Raw genomic sequence first — 20,071 nt, forward strand, 5'->3', positions numbered from 1 at the left:
CCTAAAAACAGCAGCACTGTTTTGTCATGTAGAGGATATTTGACTAGTGTTTTTATGGCTGGTTCCTAAAAACTGCAGAACCTTTTTGTCATATAGAGGATCTTAGACTAGTCTTTTTGCAGCAGGTTACTAAAAACAGCAGCGCTTTTTTGTCATATAGAGGATCTTTTACTAGTGTTTTTGAGGCTGGTTCCTAAAAACAGCAGAATCTTTTTGTCATATAGAGGATCTTTGACTAGTGTTTATGAGGCTGGTTCCTAAAAACAGCAGAATCTTTTTGTTCATATAGAGGATCTTTGACGAGTGTTTTTGCGGCTGGTTCATAAAAACAGCAAAATTTTTTGTTATATAGAGGATCTTTGACTAGACTAAAAACAGCAGAACCTTTTTGTCATATAGAGGATCTTTGACTAGTGTTTTTGCGGCAGGTTCTTAAAAGCAGCAGAATCTTTTTGTCATATAGAGGATCTTTGACTAGTGTTTTTGCAGCAGGTTCCTAAAAACAGCAGTGCTTTTTTTTAATCATATAGAGGATCTTTGACTAGTGTTTTTGCAGCAGGTTCCTAAAAATAGCAGAACACTTTTGTCATATAGAGGATCTTTGTCATATAGAGGATCTTTGCCTAGTGCTTTTGCATCAGGTTCCTAAGAACAGCAGAACCTTTTTGTTATATAGAGGATCTTTGACTGGTGTTTTTGTAGTGTTTTTGCAGCAGGTTCCTAAAAACAGCAGAACCTTTTTGTCATATAGAGGATCTTTGACTAGTGTTTTTGCAGCTGGTTCCTAAAAAACAGCAGAACTTTTTTGTCATATGGAGGATCTTTGACTAGTGTTTTTGCATCAGGTTCTTAAAAACAGCAGTACTTTTTTGTCATATAGAGGATCTTTGACTAGTGTTTTTGCATCAGGTTCTTAAAAACAGCAGTACTTTTTTTGTCATATAGAGGATCTTTGATTCGTGTTTTTGCGGCTGGTTCCTAAAAATAGCAAAACAATTTTGTTATATAGAGGATCTTTGACTAGTGTTTTTGAGTCTGGTTCCTAAAAACAGCAGAACCCTTTTGTCATATAGAGGATCTTAAACTAGTGTTTTTGAGGCTGGTTCCTAAAAACAGCAGAATCTTTTTGTCATATAGAGGATCTTTGACTAGTGTTTATGAGGCTGGTTCCTAAAAACAGCAGAATCTTTTTGTTCATATAGAGGATCTTTGATGAGTGTTTTTGCGGCTGGTTAATAAAAACAGCAAAATTTTTTGTTATATAGAGGATCTTTGACTAGACTAAAAACAGCAGAACCTTTTTGTCATATAGAGGATCTTTGACTAGTGTTTTTGCAGCAAGTTCCTAAAAACAGCAAAATCTTTTTGTCATATAGAGGATCTTTTAGTGTTTTTGCGGCTGGTTCCTAAAAACAGCAGAACACTTATGTTTATTTAGAGGATCTTTGACTTGTGTTTTTGCTTTTTGCAGCAAAATATTCTGAAAAACAGCAAAACGTTTCTGTGATGTAGAGGATCTTTGACTAGTGTTTTTGCAGCTGGTTCCGAAAAACAGCAGAACCCTTTTGTTATATTAATGATCTTTGACTAGTGTTTTTTGGATGGTTCCTAAAAACAGCCGAACACTTATTTTATTTAGAGGATCTTTGACTTGTGTTTTTGGTTTTTTGCAGCAAAATATTCTGGATCTTGACTAGTGTTTTTGCATCAGGTTCCTAAAAACTGCAGAACACTCTTGTCATATAGAGGATCTCTGATGTTTTTGCAGCCGATTACTAAAAAGAGCAAAGCTCAGTTGTCAAACTGAGGTTTTTGTAGCAGATTCCTAAAAACATATGGAGGATCTTTGGCCTGTGTTTTTGAGAGGATGTGTACCATGTCCGCTTCCTGTTTAGAGAGCATCATGGGTAATGTAGTCTTATCCTTTACAGAAGAGACCACAGAGGACAGCGAGAGACCTCCTGGCTCTTCGTCCAGACCCTCGCCTAACCTCACCGACCGAGACATCACTGACAACCGCAGAGCTGACCGTGAGTGTACACACACACACACACATAAAAACACACACATAAACACACACTTAGCTTTTAGCATCCAATTCCCTCGGAAAAGTGAGCGTTCCCTGTGTGTTTCCGAGAGGAGAAAGTTTTCAAACATGTGTGTGCAACATGTGAACGCTGCTGACTAGCCTCCATGTGACCTGCTGTAATCGTTTCCATCTGACAGAAAGCGAGAGAGCGAACGAGCGAGCGAGAGAGAGAGTGAAAGAGTAAAAAAAAGAGAGAGAAAAAAGAAGAGGGGACAAGTTGTGGTTATTACAAGGCAATGTCCAGGCCCCAGATTATTTTTTAATCAAATCAGTTTGCGTGCTTGTAATTTATAAGCGCCTTGCATTAATCTTTCCCCGTTCTTGTGCCCTCTCCGTTGACATATTAATTTTTCATAAGCTCGGGATTAGATGGGGGGGGTGGTGGGGGTGTATGCTGTGTATATGTTTTTCTAATATCGCATCCCTGCAACCTTCAAATTAGTTTTTTTTTTTCCTCTTGCCTTCATTTTTTCTTTAATTGTGAGCTAATGTGTAAGACCGTGGATGTGTATTAGGTTTATTTGTTTTTTTTCTGCAAAATGATATGGCGGGGGGGTCATATTCATAGTGGGGGGGTAGGTGTCATTTAGTCAAATAAGAATGCATGAGATGGAAAACCACATATCACATGACCTCCTCCTCTTTGACTAGTGTTTATGCAGCTGGTTCCTAAAAACAGCAGAACCTTTTTGTCATATAGAGGATCTTTGACTAGTGCTTTTGCATCAGGTTCTTAAGAACAGCAGAACTTTTTTGTTATATAGAGGATCTTTGACTCGTGTTTTTGCAGCAGGTTCCGAAAAACAGCAGAAAATTTTTGTCATATAGAGGATCTTTGACTAGTGTTTTTGCAGCTTGTTCCTAAGAACGGCAGAACGTTTTTGTCATATAGAGGATCTTTGACTAGTGTTTTTGCATCAGGTTCCTAAAAACAGCTGTGATTTTTTGCCATATAGAGGATCTTTGACTAGTGTTTTTGCATCAGGTTCCTAAAAACAGCTGTGCTTTTTTGCCATATAGAGGATCTTTGACCAGTGTTTTTGAGGCTGGTTCCTAAAAACAGCAGAACACTTTTTTTGTTATAGAGGATCTTTGACTAATGTTTTTGCATCAGGTTCCTAAAAACAGCAGAACATTTTTTTGTTATAGAGGATCTTTGACTAGTGTTTTTGCATCAGGTTCTTAAAAACAGCAGAACATTTTTTTGTGATAGAGGATCTTTGATTAGTGTTTTTGCATCAGGTTCCTAAAAACAGCAGAACGTTTTTGTCATATAGAGGATCTTTGATTAGTGTTTTTGCGGCTGGTTTCTAAAAACAGCAGAACCCTTTTGTCATATAGAGGATCTTTGATTAGTGTTTTTGCGGTAGGTTCCTAAAACAGCATAACCTTTTTGTCATATAGAGGATCTTTGACTAGTGTTTTTGAGGCTGGTTCCTAAAAATAGCAGTGCTGTTTTCTCATATAGAGGATCTTTGATTAGTGTTTTTGCAGCAGGTTCCTAAAAACAGCGGAACCTTTTTGTCAAATAGAGGATCTTTGACTAGTGTTTTTGCATCAGCTTCCTAAAAACAGCAGAACCTTTTTGTCATATAGATGATCTTTGACTAGTTTTTTTTAACATCAGGTTCCTAAAAACAGCAGAACGTTTTCGTCATATAGAGGATCTTTGAGTAGTGTTTTGAGGCTGGTTCCTAAAAACAGCAGAACATTTTTGTCATATAGAGGATCTTTGACTAGTGTGTTTGCATCAGGTTCCTAAGAACAGCAGAACCTTTTTGTCATATAGAGGATCTTTGACTAGTGTTTTTGCAGACTCCTCCGTTTTCATCACATGGGCTTCTTGCACCAAGCAGACACCTTCCACCCCCCCCCCCCCCCCACCTCCTCCTCCATCCAAGCATGCCATACCTTGCTCCATAATGTGAGGCTCAATGAGGCAGAAGGCGAGCCCAGCGAGGCTGGGCCCTATTAGTTTGGCTCGTCATCTATCTTTCAGCTCTATCTCTCTGACAGGCCTGTCGGTGTTGGAGGGGGTGGGGGGTGGGGGGGGGGCACCACTGTCCATGCATTTAGCACCGTATATTACCGTCAGTGTCATTTAACACTGCTGCACACATGCCAAAAAAATCATAAAAATCACATGAGGGTCAAGTAATAATAGACATGGATTTGACTTGTGGATTCAAATGTATTTGTGATTATATTGCATTATATTATTTTAGATACCTTATAAAATATACATTTTTTAAGATAAAAATATTTTTCACATACATTTGATTCTGTATATTTTTAATTATGTAGATTATGTTTTTAGTATATTATATTTTATATTTTATTATATTATATTCTTAGTTCAGTTGACATAATACATTATATTATATATATAAAATATTTATGTTTGTTTTTTAACTTTTATTATAGACTTTATTCTGTAACATTAATTGTGTTATGATTTTAAATATATTAGAAAATATTCATTTTTATTCAGGATTTTAAAAAAAATTGTTATTTTGTATACTACAATATTGTGTATACATTTTATTTTGGATCCAGTTTATTTTATTTTATAGTATTCTAGTATTATAGTATATTTATTATTATATTGTTATTAATATTTTTATTTCTTTTTTATTAGATTATAGACTTTATTCTGCAATTAGATTGTCTTGTATTATTTGAAAATATCTGTAATATTTTAGAAATATAATATAAACTAATATATAAAATATATATATTATATATTATAAAATATATAATATATATATATATTGATAAATATAGAAAAAAATATATATAATAATATTACTATACAATAACATACATATAATATATACAATAATTATTAGTATTAAAATAAAAATAAAATAAATTAAAATTAATAAAAAATAAATAAAATATAAAATAAAATTAAATATATAAAATATTAGAATATATAATATAAATATATATTTATACATATGTATATATTTGAGTATATAAAACTTCAAATATTTTTAGAATGTTTTCAATTATTTTTACACTACACACTTATTTATATTCATATATATTTTTATATTTATATATGTATTTTTTTTATATACTATATATGTATACTGTCATTTTCCTGTATTGTACTGTATTCATCGACGTGCTGCTATGCCAGTGTTAGCATCCGTTGTGGGATGGAGCAAGTCCTTCCTCCTTGCGCTTCAGATGCGCCCATGTGTGATCACCCCCCCCCCCCCCCCCCACGGAGGGGAGGGATTACAGCGTGGCCAAGTGAGCAGTCTGCTGCTTGCACACGTCATCTCTGCGATGCTTTAAACAAAGAGGAGGGGGGGGGGCATGCAGATGCAGAGAAGATGGACGATAAGAGGAATCCGGGATGGAGGAGAGGAGAGGGGGGGGGGCAAGGAAAGGCAGCGTGGGCCTTTTTCCCTTGCTTCATTTACATTGTCTTTTTAAATCCCATGTCACTTTAGATTAATTATAATCCATGTTACATTCTCCATGCAAATGTCCCCGATGTGGATTACTTCCAGATAGCTTTGTGCTGCTCGGCGTAGACGGGCGCATGTCGCCATGGCTCAGGGGCCCCACTTCTTATAAATAACCAACTAAACAAAAGGCCTGCGTATGGAAATGAGGCTGTCACATGGACCCGATATCTACCTGCTTCCAATTAGCAGAGAAATTACTCACTATATTAATACACAATATAAATTTTTTATTATTTTTATTATTTTTATTATTTTTTATTATATTTATTATATTTATTATTTTTATTATTTTTATTATTTTTATTATTTTTATTATTTTTATTATTGTTATTATTTTTATTATTTATTTATTTAATAAATTTATTTATTTATATTATTATTGTCATTATTATTATTATGATTGTTATCATTACTATTATTATTGTTATTATGAAATTACTAAAATAATAATATAATAATATTTAAAAAAGTCTATAATAATAAAATAATAATAATAAAATAATAATAAAATGATAAAAAAAATATATAATAAAAATTACTTAAACTAAGATTTATTATTATTATTATTATTATTATTATACAATTAATAAAATACTAAAATGCCTTATTTGTTTTTTGTTTTATTCATTTGCATCCATCTTCAGTCTGAGATGAAATTAAAATATATTAAAGATATTATAATAATTATTAAATTACAAAAATCATAATATATATAATAATAATATAACAAGCAATATAATATAATAGAAATAATAAAATAAAATAAAAATTACTAAAACAAAAATTTATTATTATTATTATTATAAAATTACTAAAATAGCAAAATATTCCTTGTTTGTTTTGTTGTTTTTCCACCATTTGCATCCATCTGAGATGAGATTAAAATATATTAAAGATATTATAATAATTATTAAATTACTAAAATTATAATATATATAATAATAATATAATATTATAATAGTATAATATAAATAATAAAATAAAATAAACAATTACAAAACTAAAATTTATTATTCTTATTATTATTATAAAATTACTAAAATAGTAAAATATTTGTTTGTTCGTTTTATTTTTTTTCATCTTGCAGATTTGCGATGAAAGCTCCGCTTCTTTTCAGTCTGAGATGAGATTAAAATATATTAAAGATATTAGCATGTTTAATTGCAGGCCTGCAGCTATTCTTCTGTGTGTGTGTGTGTGTTTTTTTTCATAATGACAGCCTGTCGCGTGTCAGACACGATTTGTCAAACGTGACAAAGCCATGTTTCGTATTCATGTCTTATCAAATGAAAAAAAAAAAAAAAAAAAACGCAAATCAGACAGTTGCTTTTTTTGACGCTCCCTGCCTGCTTTGGTGAGACTTTGGGGTTCAGGGTGTGTTGTTGTAATGTTATCAGGCAACCAGAGGTCAGCCTAATGCGTGACCTCCGAGCCAGAGACGAGTAAATCATGTCGACCGGCCCATTTTGGCCTCAACCCCCCCCCCCCCCGTAGATTTACTGCTGCGTAACCTTAGCCAGTCTGCCGGGCCTCAGCAGCGCTAAATTGAATACTAAATCCAAGCTGCCGCCACCCGGCCTACTCTCGCTTAAGCTGCGGAGCCGTTTGTATTTTCATGGAATGGTCCGGAATGGACGATCAGCAAGCTAGCGCCAGGTCAGAGGCGGGATGTTTGCACAAAATGTCGAAGACTTCCTGACGCTAAAAATGGAACATCATCCCAAACATTCCTTGTATGCAATCCTATTTTCATAGTTCCAGCATAAAAGACCTGTTAGAGCCCTGCAGACATGAAATAACACCCCTATATTCACCTCTACATTCCTAATACCCAATATAGTTGACAAAGTAAGAACAAATATTCAATTTAATACATAAATAAGACTCATGCTTATGTGTGTTGTTATAAATGTATCCACTAGTTTAGACTAGTTACTCAGGAACTAATGAGTACAGTAGTGACTGAACAACAAGGCACGTCAATTTAGAGTAGTTACTATGGAACAAATGAGTACAGTAGTTAATGAGGAACTAAGGCACATAAATTTAAAGTAGTTACTGAGGAACTAATGAGTAGAGTAGTTACCGAGGAACCAAGGCATATCAATTTAGAGTAGTTACTGGGGAACTAATGAGTAGAGTAGTTACCGAGGAACTATGGCATATCAATTTAGAGCAGTTACTGGGGAACTAATGAGTAGAGTGGTTACTGATGAACTGATGAGTGGATTAGTTACTGATGAACAAAGGCACATAAATGTAGAGTAGTTACTTAGGAACTAATGGATAGAGTGGTTACTGAGAAACTAATGAGTAGAGCGGCACATAAATGTAGAGTAGTTACTTGGGAAATAATGGATAGAGAGGATACTGATGAACTAATTCACATAGATTTAGAGTAGTTACTGAGGAACTATGGAGTAGAGTGGTTACTGATTAACGAAGGCATCTAAATTTAGAGTACTTACTATGGACCTAATGAGTAGAGTAGTTACTGATGAACAAAGGCACATACGTTTAGAGTAGTGACTGATGAACTGAATAGAGTGGTTACCGATGAACTAATGAGTAGAGTGGTTACTGATTAACTAAGGTATATATATTTAGAGTAATTACTGAGAAACTAAGGCATCTAAATTTAGAGTAGTTACTGATGAACTAAGGCATCTAAATTTAGAGTAGTTACTGATGAACTGAGAGGAACTAATGAGTGGAGTAGTTACTGAGGAACTAAGGCATCTAAATTTAGAGTAGTTACTGATGAACTAAGGCATATCCATTTAGAGTAGTTACTGATTAACTGAGAGGAACTAATGAGTGGAGTAGTTACTGAGGAACTAAGGCATCTACATTTAGAGTAGTTACTGATGAACTAAGGCATATCCATTTAGAGTAGTTACTGATTAACTGAGAGGAACTAATGAGTGGAGTAGTTACTGAGGAACTAAGGCATCTACATTTAGAGTAGTTACTGATGAACTAAGGCATATGCATTTAGAGTAGTTACTGATTAACTGAGAGGAACTAATGAGTGGAGTAGTTACCGAGGAACTAAGGCATCTAAATTTAGAGTAGTTACTGGTGAACTAAGGCATATCCATTTAGAGTAGTAGTTGATTAACTGAGAGGAACTAATGAGTGGAGTAGTTACTGAGGAACTAAGGCATCTACATTTAGAGTAGTTACTGATGAACTAAGGCATATCCTTTTAAAGTAGTTACTGATTAACTGAGAGGAACTAATGAGTGGAGTAGTTACAGAGGAACTAAGGCATCTAAATTTAGAGTAGTTGCTGATGAACTAAGGCATACCCATTTAGAGTAGTTACTGTTGAACTAATGAGAAGCCAATAAGCAGTGATTGGGGTAAGGTAGGTTCATTCCTATGAATTCCTGTCATTTTACTGTCAAGTCTTGCCCATAAAATTGGCTTAAGTGGGCATATTTGGGGTCTAATAATAGGCCCGTAGTATCCAAGCACCAAATCCGAACCCTGCCTGTCTCTCTCTGTGCACGCAAACGCAACACCCTAAACGCCACTGACAGTTGCAAATAAAGACGGGTGGCGAGTGTTCCGCACCCCCCCACCACCAACCCCCACCCCCATTCGCCCCCACCATCCACCCTCCTCCGCGCCAATGAAATGCAAAAAGCGGGGCGAGTGTCATAAATCACCTTTTGATTTATCTAATCAAGCCAGGTCTTGCTTGCATGCGGACATTTGTCATTGGTGGAAGTGGGAGGGGGGGGCGGGTTAGGGTGTTGTATGTATGTATGGGGGGGGTATGGGGGGGTTGTCAGGTTTATTCGGCCCCGATGCTTCACTGGGCTGCAGCTGGTGGAGCCCACATAAGGATGGAGGGATGCAGACAAAGGAAAATGTAGAAGGGGGGGGTTGCTTATTTTTTTTTTTTTTTACCCATTATGGCTTTTTAATGATTCTATATCCTTTTTAGTTTTGGGTCATTCCATGTTTGGAGGACGGGGGTCGGTGCGTGGGTGAGGGGGGGGTTGTTTATTAGGGCCCGCCCATTTAAATCTGAGAGTCCACGGAGAGAAAATTCAAGGTTAGGCCAAGTGTGTTTTCTCCAACGGGGCCGTTACGCAAACATACATACGCCATGACAGTAATCAATGGTGATGTGTGGGTTTGCCCCCCCCCCACCACATATGCCCCCCCATTCTGCATCCACCATGTAAATGCGTTGTCTGACACTTTGCCTCATCTCCTTTGCAATTTAGTTGCAAATGGAGTGCAAAAATTGAAAGTTGGAAATGAGAATTGGTTATAATGAATGTGGGAGGGGGGTATATGTGGGGGGGGGGGTCAGGTTGTATGACGGCTGCATTGAACTGTCACGGAACACGCGTGCACATATGGACATCATACAAGGAGAAGATTACCTCGCTTTTTTTTTTTTTTCGCCGCCGCCGCCGCACAATTCTCGGATGTTCTTAGAAATTCACATTGTGCCCTTGTGCTTTTATTTTTTTATTTTATTTTTTTTTTTTATCCACTTCCTCCGTTTCTCTCTTGTCACTTCCTTTGACAGGCCAATATTTCATACTCCAGATATATAAGGGATTACAAATAAAAATAAGTGGAACGCCTACTTAATGCAACAGAATTAAAATGCATGAACGGGCCACAGGAATTGATATGCGCCCAATAAAAAACATGAGCCGCGGAATAATATGAACTACAAAATATGTCTCTAAACCCCCCCCCCCCCCCCCAAAAAAACCCTTCTCTCCATGTATCAGCGCTTTGATTTCCCATTTTTTTTCCTCCATTTGTGCATGCAGCGTGAAGCGTTGATTCGCAAGAGCGAGGCTCGCATATTGCCTTGAGTGACCAGGCGAGGGAGTGAGGGGGGGGGGGTGTTTGTGGATGATGACTACTTGGTGATGGAAGGGCGGGGGGGGGGGGGGGGGTTCTGTTGCTGTTGCTGCCTCTTTGTTTTGCAGCAGCGGCTACACACAGGAAGAAGAAACTAATGAAAGATTTATCGTTAAATACAACCAGAGGCTGATTTTTCCTGCATTGAGCGCTGTTTGTAAACGTCACACACGCTTGCACATGCATGTACAAATCACACACACACATGAATGAATATACCCCCCCACCCCCGACCACCACCAACAGCTAACCCAAGCCCTGAAAATTTAGCATCTCGTGCAGACAGAGGCGTCGTTGAAGCAGCTGGGGAAATGTATATGATCTAATGAAGTGTATAATATTACCATAACATTTAATGTATGTCGTGCTGTGATAATGAGCCGGGCCTGAGTTTTCCTCCATTTCACATGGCCTCGGGGCAGGAAGTGTGTGTGTGTGTGTGTGTGTGTGTGTGTGTGTGTGTGTTTCCACACTTTGGTTGTGTTGATGTCAAATCCTTTGAACGATAACCTGTATGTGCCTTTAAAAAGCGGTTGGCGAGTAGAGTAGATGGAGAAAATAGCGAGAAAAAAAACAACCGGTAAAATGCAGTTTCGTTATTTAAAAACAATATTTTATTAGTTGTTGTATTACTTTTAATATTAATTTTTAGTATGGTTTATTATTTAAATAAGAATGATTTATTGATTGAATTATTTATTGTAATAATGAATAATTTAATTATTGATTTTTATTATTAAATATTTGGAATATTTAAAATTATTAAAAATGTGTTTCATTATATAATAAGAGTAATAATATTTTTACTTTTGAATTTATTTATTTTTATTTTAGTTTTATTATTTAAGAATAATATTTAAACATTTGTTTTATTAAAGAAAATAATTTTATTTAATAATTAGAAATACTTTTTATGATCTTATATTCATTGTTTCCTATTTTATTTGTTTTTTAATTATACATTTTTCATATTTTATTTTTCTTAATAATTGTTCAGGAAATACTTAAATACTTAAAATAATCATTTACAAAATATGACATTTTAAGAAAATAATTTAATTAAATAATTTTAAATACTTGGTTTTATTATCTTTATTCATTTTTTCTTATTTTATTTGTTTTTTATGATACATTTTTCATATTTTATTTTTCTTAATAATTTCTCTGGAAATACTTAAATACTTAAAATACTAATTTAAAAAAATACGACATTTAAAAAATAATTTAATTAAATTTAAATACTAGTTTTTATCTTTTTTTAATTATCTCATATTCATTTCTTTTCTTATTCTATTTGATTTTTAATTATACATTTTTCATATTTTATTTTCCTTAATAATTTTTCAGGAAATACTTAAATACTGAAAATAATAATTGAAAAACACAACATTTTAAGAAAATAATTTAATTTAATAATTTAAAATAATTGGTTTCATTTGTTTTTATTATTGTTTATTAGTTTTTAACTATACATTTTTCATATTTTATTTTTCTTAACTTTTCTGGAAATACTTAAAATAATCATTTAAAAAATACTACCTTTTGGAATTGCTGTGTTTTTTTCTAAAAATAGATGTTTTTCTCTCCCCGCTTGTTTTAGGTGTGAATGCCGCATCCAAAGACGCCACTGGAGAGACGGTGGCGGTGAAACATTCCCTTCAGCCCGATCGACAAATTGACAGCCCTCCCAAACGGCCCAAATCCTCGGAAGGCAAGAACTCTACCGTAGACCAGGTAACATTTTTTTGAATCCATCTAATCCATTGTAACAGTAAAAAAAAAAAATGGTAGAGCTTTTTACTATGAAGAACAGCCGCCCCGTCTTCATGCTCTTAAGTGGAATACCTGCATGAGCCTTATGGCTCCCCCGCCCCAGTTTGCATCTCTTTAAAGTATATGTGTTTTTAAATTAGATTATGAAGTATTAGCCCGTCTGGGCCCCTTTAAGAAGGGAAGACTTTGTCATTTCAGAAATGGATTCTATTAAAATGGTAGGTGGTAGGGAGGCGGCCGTGTTCGTGGGGTACTTCCTGTAATGAGGGCAAAGGCGTAGCTCGGTGGAGTACACACCTTTGTCATTTGTAATCATGAGATTAAAACAAGTGTTGTTTTTTCGGCAAATAAAATGGAATGAGTGGAGTTATTGGGTGGCGCGCTCTATAGGGGCGACTCACATTCAAGTATATGCAGCCGTTTGGGACCTACAATGAATACGATCTATGTTCTTTTTGTAGGTCCAGCAGTGTCCTTACTGCAACTACAGCAGTAAAGATGCTAACCGTATGCAACTCCACGTCATGTCCCAGCATTCCATGCAGCCGGTTATCCGATGCCCGTTATGTCAGGACGTCCTCAGCAACAAGATTCACCTGCAGCTGCATCTCACCCACCTTCACAGCGTGGCACCTGACTGCGTGGAAAAGCTCATTATGACGGTATGTGTGCATGTGTGCGTGTAATTGCCGGTAATTGCGATTGGTATAATTTGGTGCGGAGTACCCGGTGACCTCGCTGTCCTCTTTGGCAATTATAAACATCCAAGCAACGTTTGCCTTTGAGACTATTGTCCTTGGAGGTGACTTCATATTTTTTCTTTGCTGTCATTCTGAAAGAATACTGTTAATAATTACTCAATCCATTCCATAGTTTGATTCCAAGTAAGTAAGGAACTCAAACAATGCTATGTATATCACTATATTGACAGTTATGCCAGTTAGCCATTATGTCATTGTATGGCCATATCACCTCGTACTTCGGTACAGGACAAAAAAATTAAAAAATAAAAAATTATTATTTTTTTAAAACTAACTATTAGGAAAGCAGGAAGTGAACAAATGTAACAGTTACTGTATGTGACAAAAAAGAAATAAAAAAAATTAAAAAAACAAAAAACAAAAAAAACCTTTAACTATATTAGGAAAGCAGGAAGTGAACAAATGTAACAGTTACTGTATGTGACAAAAATAAAATAAAAAAAAATTTAAAAAACAAAAGCCAAAAAAAAACCTTTAACTATATTAGGAAAGCAAGAAGTGAACAAATGTAACAGTTACGGTACGTGACAAAAATAAAATAAAAAAAAATTATTTAAATTTAAAAATTAAAAAATAAAACTAACTATATTAGGAAAGCAGGAAGTGAACAAATGTACCAGTTACGGTCCGTGATAAAAATATAATTTAAAAAAATTTGAAAAAAACAAAAAAGTAAAACAAAAAAAAACTTAAATTATATTAGAAAAGCAGGAAGTGAACAAATGAAAGTGATGGACGGAGTCCATGTTCTTATGTTGGAAAAAATGTGTTTGGTCTTGATAGGTTGTTGGACCTGATACGGCAGTACCAAATAGTATTCCCCATTCTCAAACTGGACAAGACAAAGGACCGCCTTCAGCAGATTCTTCAGTCTGTGCTGATGGGTCTGGAAAACCGCAAGGTAAGCATCCGTTTTGAGAGATCAGTGCTTGTTTTTTTTGGTTCTATTTATAACTCTTATAATTGTGTTCTTGTAGGGAACTCAAAAGATGTGCTGAACAGCCAAGACAAGAATGAATCGGACCTCCAAGATGAGGAAATGAAGCCCCCAAAGGAGGCCTCGGAGGCCCCGGACTGGAAGAGAGCAGTCGGATTAGGGCACGACACCAAGTCCCCTGACACCCTTCAGGATCATCTCGGTGAACTCCAGAGGCTCCAACAGCAACAACAGCAGCTCTCGGTGTCCGACCGCCATGTGTACAAGTACCGTTGCAACCACTGCAGCCTGGCCTTCAAGACCATGCAGAAGCTCCAGATACATTCCCAGTACCACGCCATCAGAGCGGCCACCATGTGCAGCCTTTGCCAGCGCAGCTTCAGAACATTCCTGGCCCTCAGGAAACATTTGGAAAACGGACATCCGGAACTGACGGAAGCTGAAGTGCAGCAACTGATCGGGAATCTGCCTCTGAATGGAGACATCACCGAAAGCGAAGCCAGAGCTTTGGAGGAAGCTCAAGCGTTTGAGCACGACTTGGACAAGGATGATGAAATGGACCAGGAAGAGAAGCCCAGTCCTACCGGAAGCGACAGCAGTTCTCTGATAGACGACATGGGAGCAGAACCGAAACGGACCCTACCATTTCGAAAAGGGCCCAACTTCACCATGGAGAAGTTTTTAGATCCTTCAAGGCCTTACAAGTGCACAGTATGCAAGGAGTCCTTTACTCAGAAGAACATTTTACTAGTGCACTACAATTCTGTGTCCCATCTGCACAAGTTGAAGAAGGTCCTTCAAGAGGCGTCGAGTCCAGTTGCCCAAGAACCGGGAAACAACATCGACAACAAACCATACAAATGCAATATTTGCAATGTCGCTTATAGCCAAAGCTCAACACTTGAGATCCACATGAGGTCAGTACTCCACCAGACCAAAGCCCGGACCGCCAAGTCTGAAATGAGCACGAGTGGTCCGGTCCCGGCAAAAAGTCCTGCTCCGAGCACACATGGAAACAACAGTAACTCTGACTCCACCCGAAGTGGAACCCCTTCCGCTAACAAAGAGAATACCGCAGAACCCAAAGATGCTAACGGCAACAACAACACAAAAACTAGCGAACACGCTTCCGCGCAGTCCAGCAGCCACCAGTCGGCCCAGTCGTCAGCGCAACTTCAAATGCAGCTTCAGCATGAACTCCAGCAGCAGGCTGCATTCTTCCAGCCTCAGTTCCTTAATCCGGCTTTCTTCCCACATTTCCCAATGACCCCGGAAGCACTGCTGCAATTCCAACAGCCGCAATTCCTATTCCCGTTCTACATCCCTGGAGCGGAGTTCAATCTCAGCCCGGAGCTTGCTCTTCATTCAGCGGCGGCTTTCGGAATGCCGGGTCTTACCGGGTCTTTCTTAGAGGATTTAAAGCAGCAGATGCAACAACAGCATCAACTGCAACAGGCTCAACAACAACAACAACAACAACAACAACAAGTCTCGCAGACACAGTCGCAGAAAAACCAGCAACTGCTGAGCCATAAACCCAAACTGGAACCCGGCAGTGTGTCCGTGTCGGAGATTCAAATGTCAAAAGACGCAGAGGAGCACCTTGAAAAACAGGAAAGCAGAGCAAAGCTGGAAAACCGATGTGAGACTTCAAACGATAATGGAAAAGACAACAAAGACGGGAAAAAGTCAAAATTCCCAGAACCCCTGGTCCCGCCGCCTCGGATTGTGTCCGGAGCAAGGGGCAATGCCGCCAAAGCTCTGTTGGAGAACTTTGGATTTGAACTTGTGATCCAGTACAATGAAAACAGACAGAAGAACCAAAAGAAAAACAAAGATGGAGTTGAACAAATGGAATTGAACACCGATAAACTCGAGTGCGGAATGTGCGGAAAACTCTTCTCCAATATGCTGATTCTCAAAAGCCACCAAGAGCACGTCCATAGTCAGTTTTTCCCGTACGTCGAGCTCGAGAAGTTTGCCCAACAGTACAGAGAAGCCTACGACAAACTCTACCCAATCAACCCGGCTTCACCCGAGACCCCGCCTCCGCCGCCGCCACCACCGCCTCCGCCACCTCCGCCGCCTCCTGCTCCTGCACCGGTGACAGCTCCTCAACCGACTCCGACATCGATGCCCAAGCCCCAAACGCCAACACCTTCACCGTCCCCTGCCCCCCATCAGCCTTCCCACCAGGCGCCACCACTTCAACCACCACATCCGTCCCCGACTCCCACCGCTCCCCCTGCACCTCAAGTTCAACTTCCTGTTCCTTTGGATCTGCCTCTTTTCCCACCTCTTATGATGCAATCAGTCCAGCACCCGGGTTTGCCCCCTCAGTTGGCCCTCCAGCTCCCAACTATGGACTCTCTCTCCACAGACCTTACCCAACTCTGCCAGCAACAACTGGGACTCGATCCGAATTTCCTCCGCCAGTCCCAGTTTAAACGTCCGCGTACCCGTATAACTGACGACCAGCTTAAAATCCTGCGAGCCAACTTCGATATCAACAATTCCCCCAATGAAGAACAAATTCAAGAAATGTCAGAGAAGTCCGGTTTGCCGCAAAAGGTCATAAAGCACTGGTTCCGGAACACACTTTTTAAAGAGAGGCAACGGAGTAAAGACTCTCCGTACAATTTTAATATTCCTCCGATCACGACCTTGGAAGATATCCGAATGGAACCTCAGCTTGGGACGCACGAGTACTACAGAAGCGAGTCAACCATAAATAAGAGGTCCTCCAGAACCAGATTCACCGATTACCAATTAAGAGTTCTTCAGGATTTCTTTGACACCAATGCGTATCCAAAAGACGATGAAATCGAACAGCTCTCCACCGTTCTTAATCTACCGACACGAGTTATTGTTGTGTGGTTCCAAAACGCACGTCAAAAAGCCCGGAAGAGCTACGAAAACCAAGCGGATGCTAAAGACAACGAGAAAAAAGAGCTAACCAACGAGCGCTACATCCGAACCAACAACATGCAGTACCAGTGTAAAAAGTGTAGCATCGTTTTTCCTCGTATCTTCGACCTCATCACTCACCAGAAGAAGCAGTGCTACAAAGACGAAGACGAGGACGGTAACGAGGACCACCCGTCTGACGAATACTTAGATTCTGCTGATCTAGGTCCAGTTAAAGTGACCCAACAGTCATTAGACGCACCGAGACATTCCCAAGGAACCGCGAGCAGTTCTGGATCAAGTTCCCCGGTCATGGCGTCCCCTCGAGCCAGCGTAGGAAAAACCTCCCCAAAACCGGACTTTGAACCTCGCGTCGAAAGTGAACTCAAACAAACGGAGACAGCACCCTCACCCGTGGTGAAATCACTACCAGAACCGAGACCGTCAAAGGCGTGTACACCTCAGCCGCCCCCTCAAAAGGTCCCACAGCCCCCGATGTCGAGACCCCATTCCCAACCGCAGGCAGCTGCTGTGCCGTCCAGTCCCCTGTCCCTGGCGCTGTCCTCCCTTACAAATAGCCTCCCACACCAAATGCTTCAGTACCAGTGCGACCAGTGCAAGATCGCGTTCCCCACAGTGGAACTCTGGCAAGAACATCAACACATGCATTTCTTAGCCGCCCAGAACCAATTCCTGCACTCGCAGTTCCTTGAAAGACCCATCGATATGCCGTATATGATATTTGACCCCAACAACCCTTTAATGGCCAGCCAGATATTATCTGGTGGCCTCTCACAAATCTCTTCACAGGGTAGTTCAGGTTTGACCTCGACTTCGGGGTCGGGGTCAATGAAGAGAAAATTGGACGATAAGGACGAAAGTGTCAACGATAAAGACATCGGAAACAACAGCGAAGAACATCACAGAGATAAACGCCTCAGAACCACAATCACTCCCGAACAACTGGAGATCCTTTACGACAAATACTTGATCGATTCGAACCCGACGAGAAAAATGTTGGATCACATTGCGAGGGAAGTGGGTTTAAAAAAGAGAGTCGTGCAAGTTTGGTTCCAAAATACTCGCGCCAGAGAACGAAAAGGGCAGTTCAGAGCGATCGGACCCTCGCAGTCCCATAAAAAATGCCCGTTCTGCAGAGCGCTCTTCAAGGCTAAGTCAGCTCTTGATAGTCACATCCGATCCCGACATTGGCATGAAGCTAAGCAAGCGGGTTTTAGTTTGCCGCCGAGCCCGATGATGAATCAAGACAACGAAAGAGAAGAAAGCCCCAAGTATAATTTCTTCGACTTCTCCCAGTTGCCGACTAAGACCGAACCAAACGATTACGAATTACCGACTGCATCTTCTACCCCAGTAAAACCATCCGAGTCGCAAGTAAAAAACTTCTTAAGCCCTTCATCATTAAAAGCTGAAAACTGTGATGAAACCGACGGGCCAAATGTTAATTCAGCAGAAGCGTCCTCGTATGATCTCGGCAAGATGGACTTTGATGAGACATCGTCAATTAACACAGCCATTAGCGATGCTACAACTGGAGACGAAGGCAATAACAACGAAGTTGAAAGCTTCACCGCCAACGGAGGAGACAAGCTAACCGATATCAAGGGTGCCATGTTGCCAAATTCCGACATCGGTAACGACCGATTCCAATTCAGCATGGTGAGCCCGGCGTTGAGTTTCTCCGGAAAAGACTGCGACTCCTACTTCAGTTCCCGAGATGACGACATGGACGAGATCAACGACAGGAGCGAATCGTCAAGCCTTGCCGATCCCAGTTCTCCGAGTCCATTCGGGGCAGGGAATCCCTTCAAGTCTGGTAAAAACGCCAGCGGAAGCGATAGACCGGGTCATAAACGATTCCGAACCCAGATGAGTAACCTTCAACTCAAAGTCCTCAAAGCCTGTTTCAGTGATTACCGAACTCCGACGATGCAAGAGTGTGAGATGCTGGGCAACGAGATCGGACTTCCTAAACGTGTCGTTCAGGTTTGGTTCCAGAATGCCCGAGCTAAGGAAAAGAAATTCAAGATAAACATCGGAAAGCCGTTTATGATAAGTCAAGGTTCCCCAGACGGTCCGAGGCCTGAGTGTACTTTGTGTGGTATAAAGTACACACCCAGGATGTCCATCCGAGACCACATCTTCTCCAAACAGCACATCACCAAAGTGCAAGAAACCCTGGGCAACCAGGTGGATCGAGAAAAGGACTACCTAGCACCAACCACTGTCCGACAACTGATGGCCCAGCAAGAACTGGATCGCATGAAGAAAGCCAGTGAAGGACTGAGTCTACCCGGTCAGCAGCAACAGACCGCAGTGGACAACAATAATGCACTTCATGGCCTTAGCCTGCCCTCGGGCTACCCGGGAATCTCCGGCCTTCCGCCGGTGCTACTACCCGGAGTCAACGGGCCGTCGTCACTTCCTGTTTTCCCGCCCAACACACCTGGTGAGTTAGTATCACAAACCATAACAAATAGACTGCAAGCTTTATGAAACGATCTCGATCATGCACTGTTTTAGTCGCCGATACTGCTGTTTATTCCGTATCGCGGTGGTGTCTAGTCGCAAAGTCCTATTTTTAAATACAATTTTTGAGATTAAAAAATGGTTGGAATAATGCATGCATAATTTCATCATCAGGTTTTGACTGGTAATGAGATTTTTGTACAACAAATGTATCTTTATCATTGCTTTCATTTGTCTTGTTGTTTGCTTTTCAAAATGATTGGCTTGGCATATTTATATTATTATTATTATTAGTAGTAGTAGTAGTAGTAGTAGTAATTATTATTATTATTATTATTAATAATGATTCGTAGTAGTGGTAATTATTATTATTATTAATAGTAGTAGTAGTGTTTTGTCGTAATACTAATAATTACTAATAATGATATAATGATCATTATTATTATTAGTAGTAATTATTATTATTATTATAATCACTAATAATAATTACTACTACTGATAATAATGATCATTATTATTAGTAGTAGTAGTAATTATGATGATGATAATAATGATCATTATTATTAGTAGTAGTAACTATGATGATGATAATCATTATTATTAGTAGTAGTTATTATTATTATTATTAGTAGTAGTAGTGTGTAGTAGTAGTAATAATAATAATTACTGATGATCATTATCATCATTATTTGTAGTAGTAATTATTATTATTAGTGATTATAATAATAATAAT

The 20,071-nt window shown here is 38.8% G+C and overlaps 1 protein-coding gene across 2 annotated transcripts in view; it reads left to right on the forward strand.

Moving 5' to 3' along the window:
* The window catches only part of zfhx4 (zinc finger homeobox 4), a 120,368-nt gene that overhangs the window by 95,023 nt on the left and 5,274 nt on the right, over positions 1-20,071 (forward strand). For both annotated transcript variants that reach the window (XM_058059539.2, XM_058059540.2), the window contains 5 exons: positions 1,932-2,030; positions 12,071-12,204; positions 12,705-12,905; positions 13,788-13,905; positions 13,982-19,318. In XM_058059539.2, coding sequence (XP_057915522.2) covers positions 1,932-2,030; positions 12,071-12,204; positions 12,705-12,905; positions 13,788-13,905; positions 13,982-19,318 — 5,889 coding nt within the window. The remainder of the gene's footprint in view (positions 1-1,931; positions 2,031-12,070; positions 12,205-12,704; positions 12,906-13,787; positions 13,906-13,981; positions 19,319-20,071) is intronic.

Source organism: Doryrhamphus excisus, linkage group LG5, assembly GCF_037039965.1.
Source record: "Doryrhamphus excisus strain RoL-2023G ecotype Guam linkage group LG5, RoL_Dexc_Guam_v1.1, whole genome shotgun sequence".
Classification (NCBI taxonomy): domain Eukaryota; kingdom Metazoa; phylum Chordata; class Actinopteri; order Syngnathiformes; family Syngnathidae; genus Doryrhamphus; species Doryrhamphus excisus.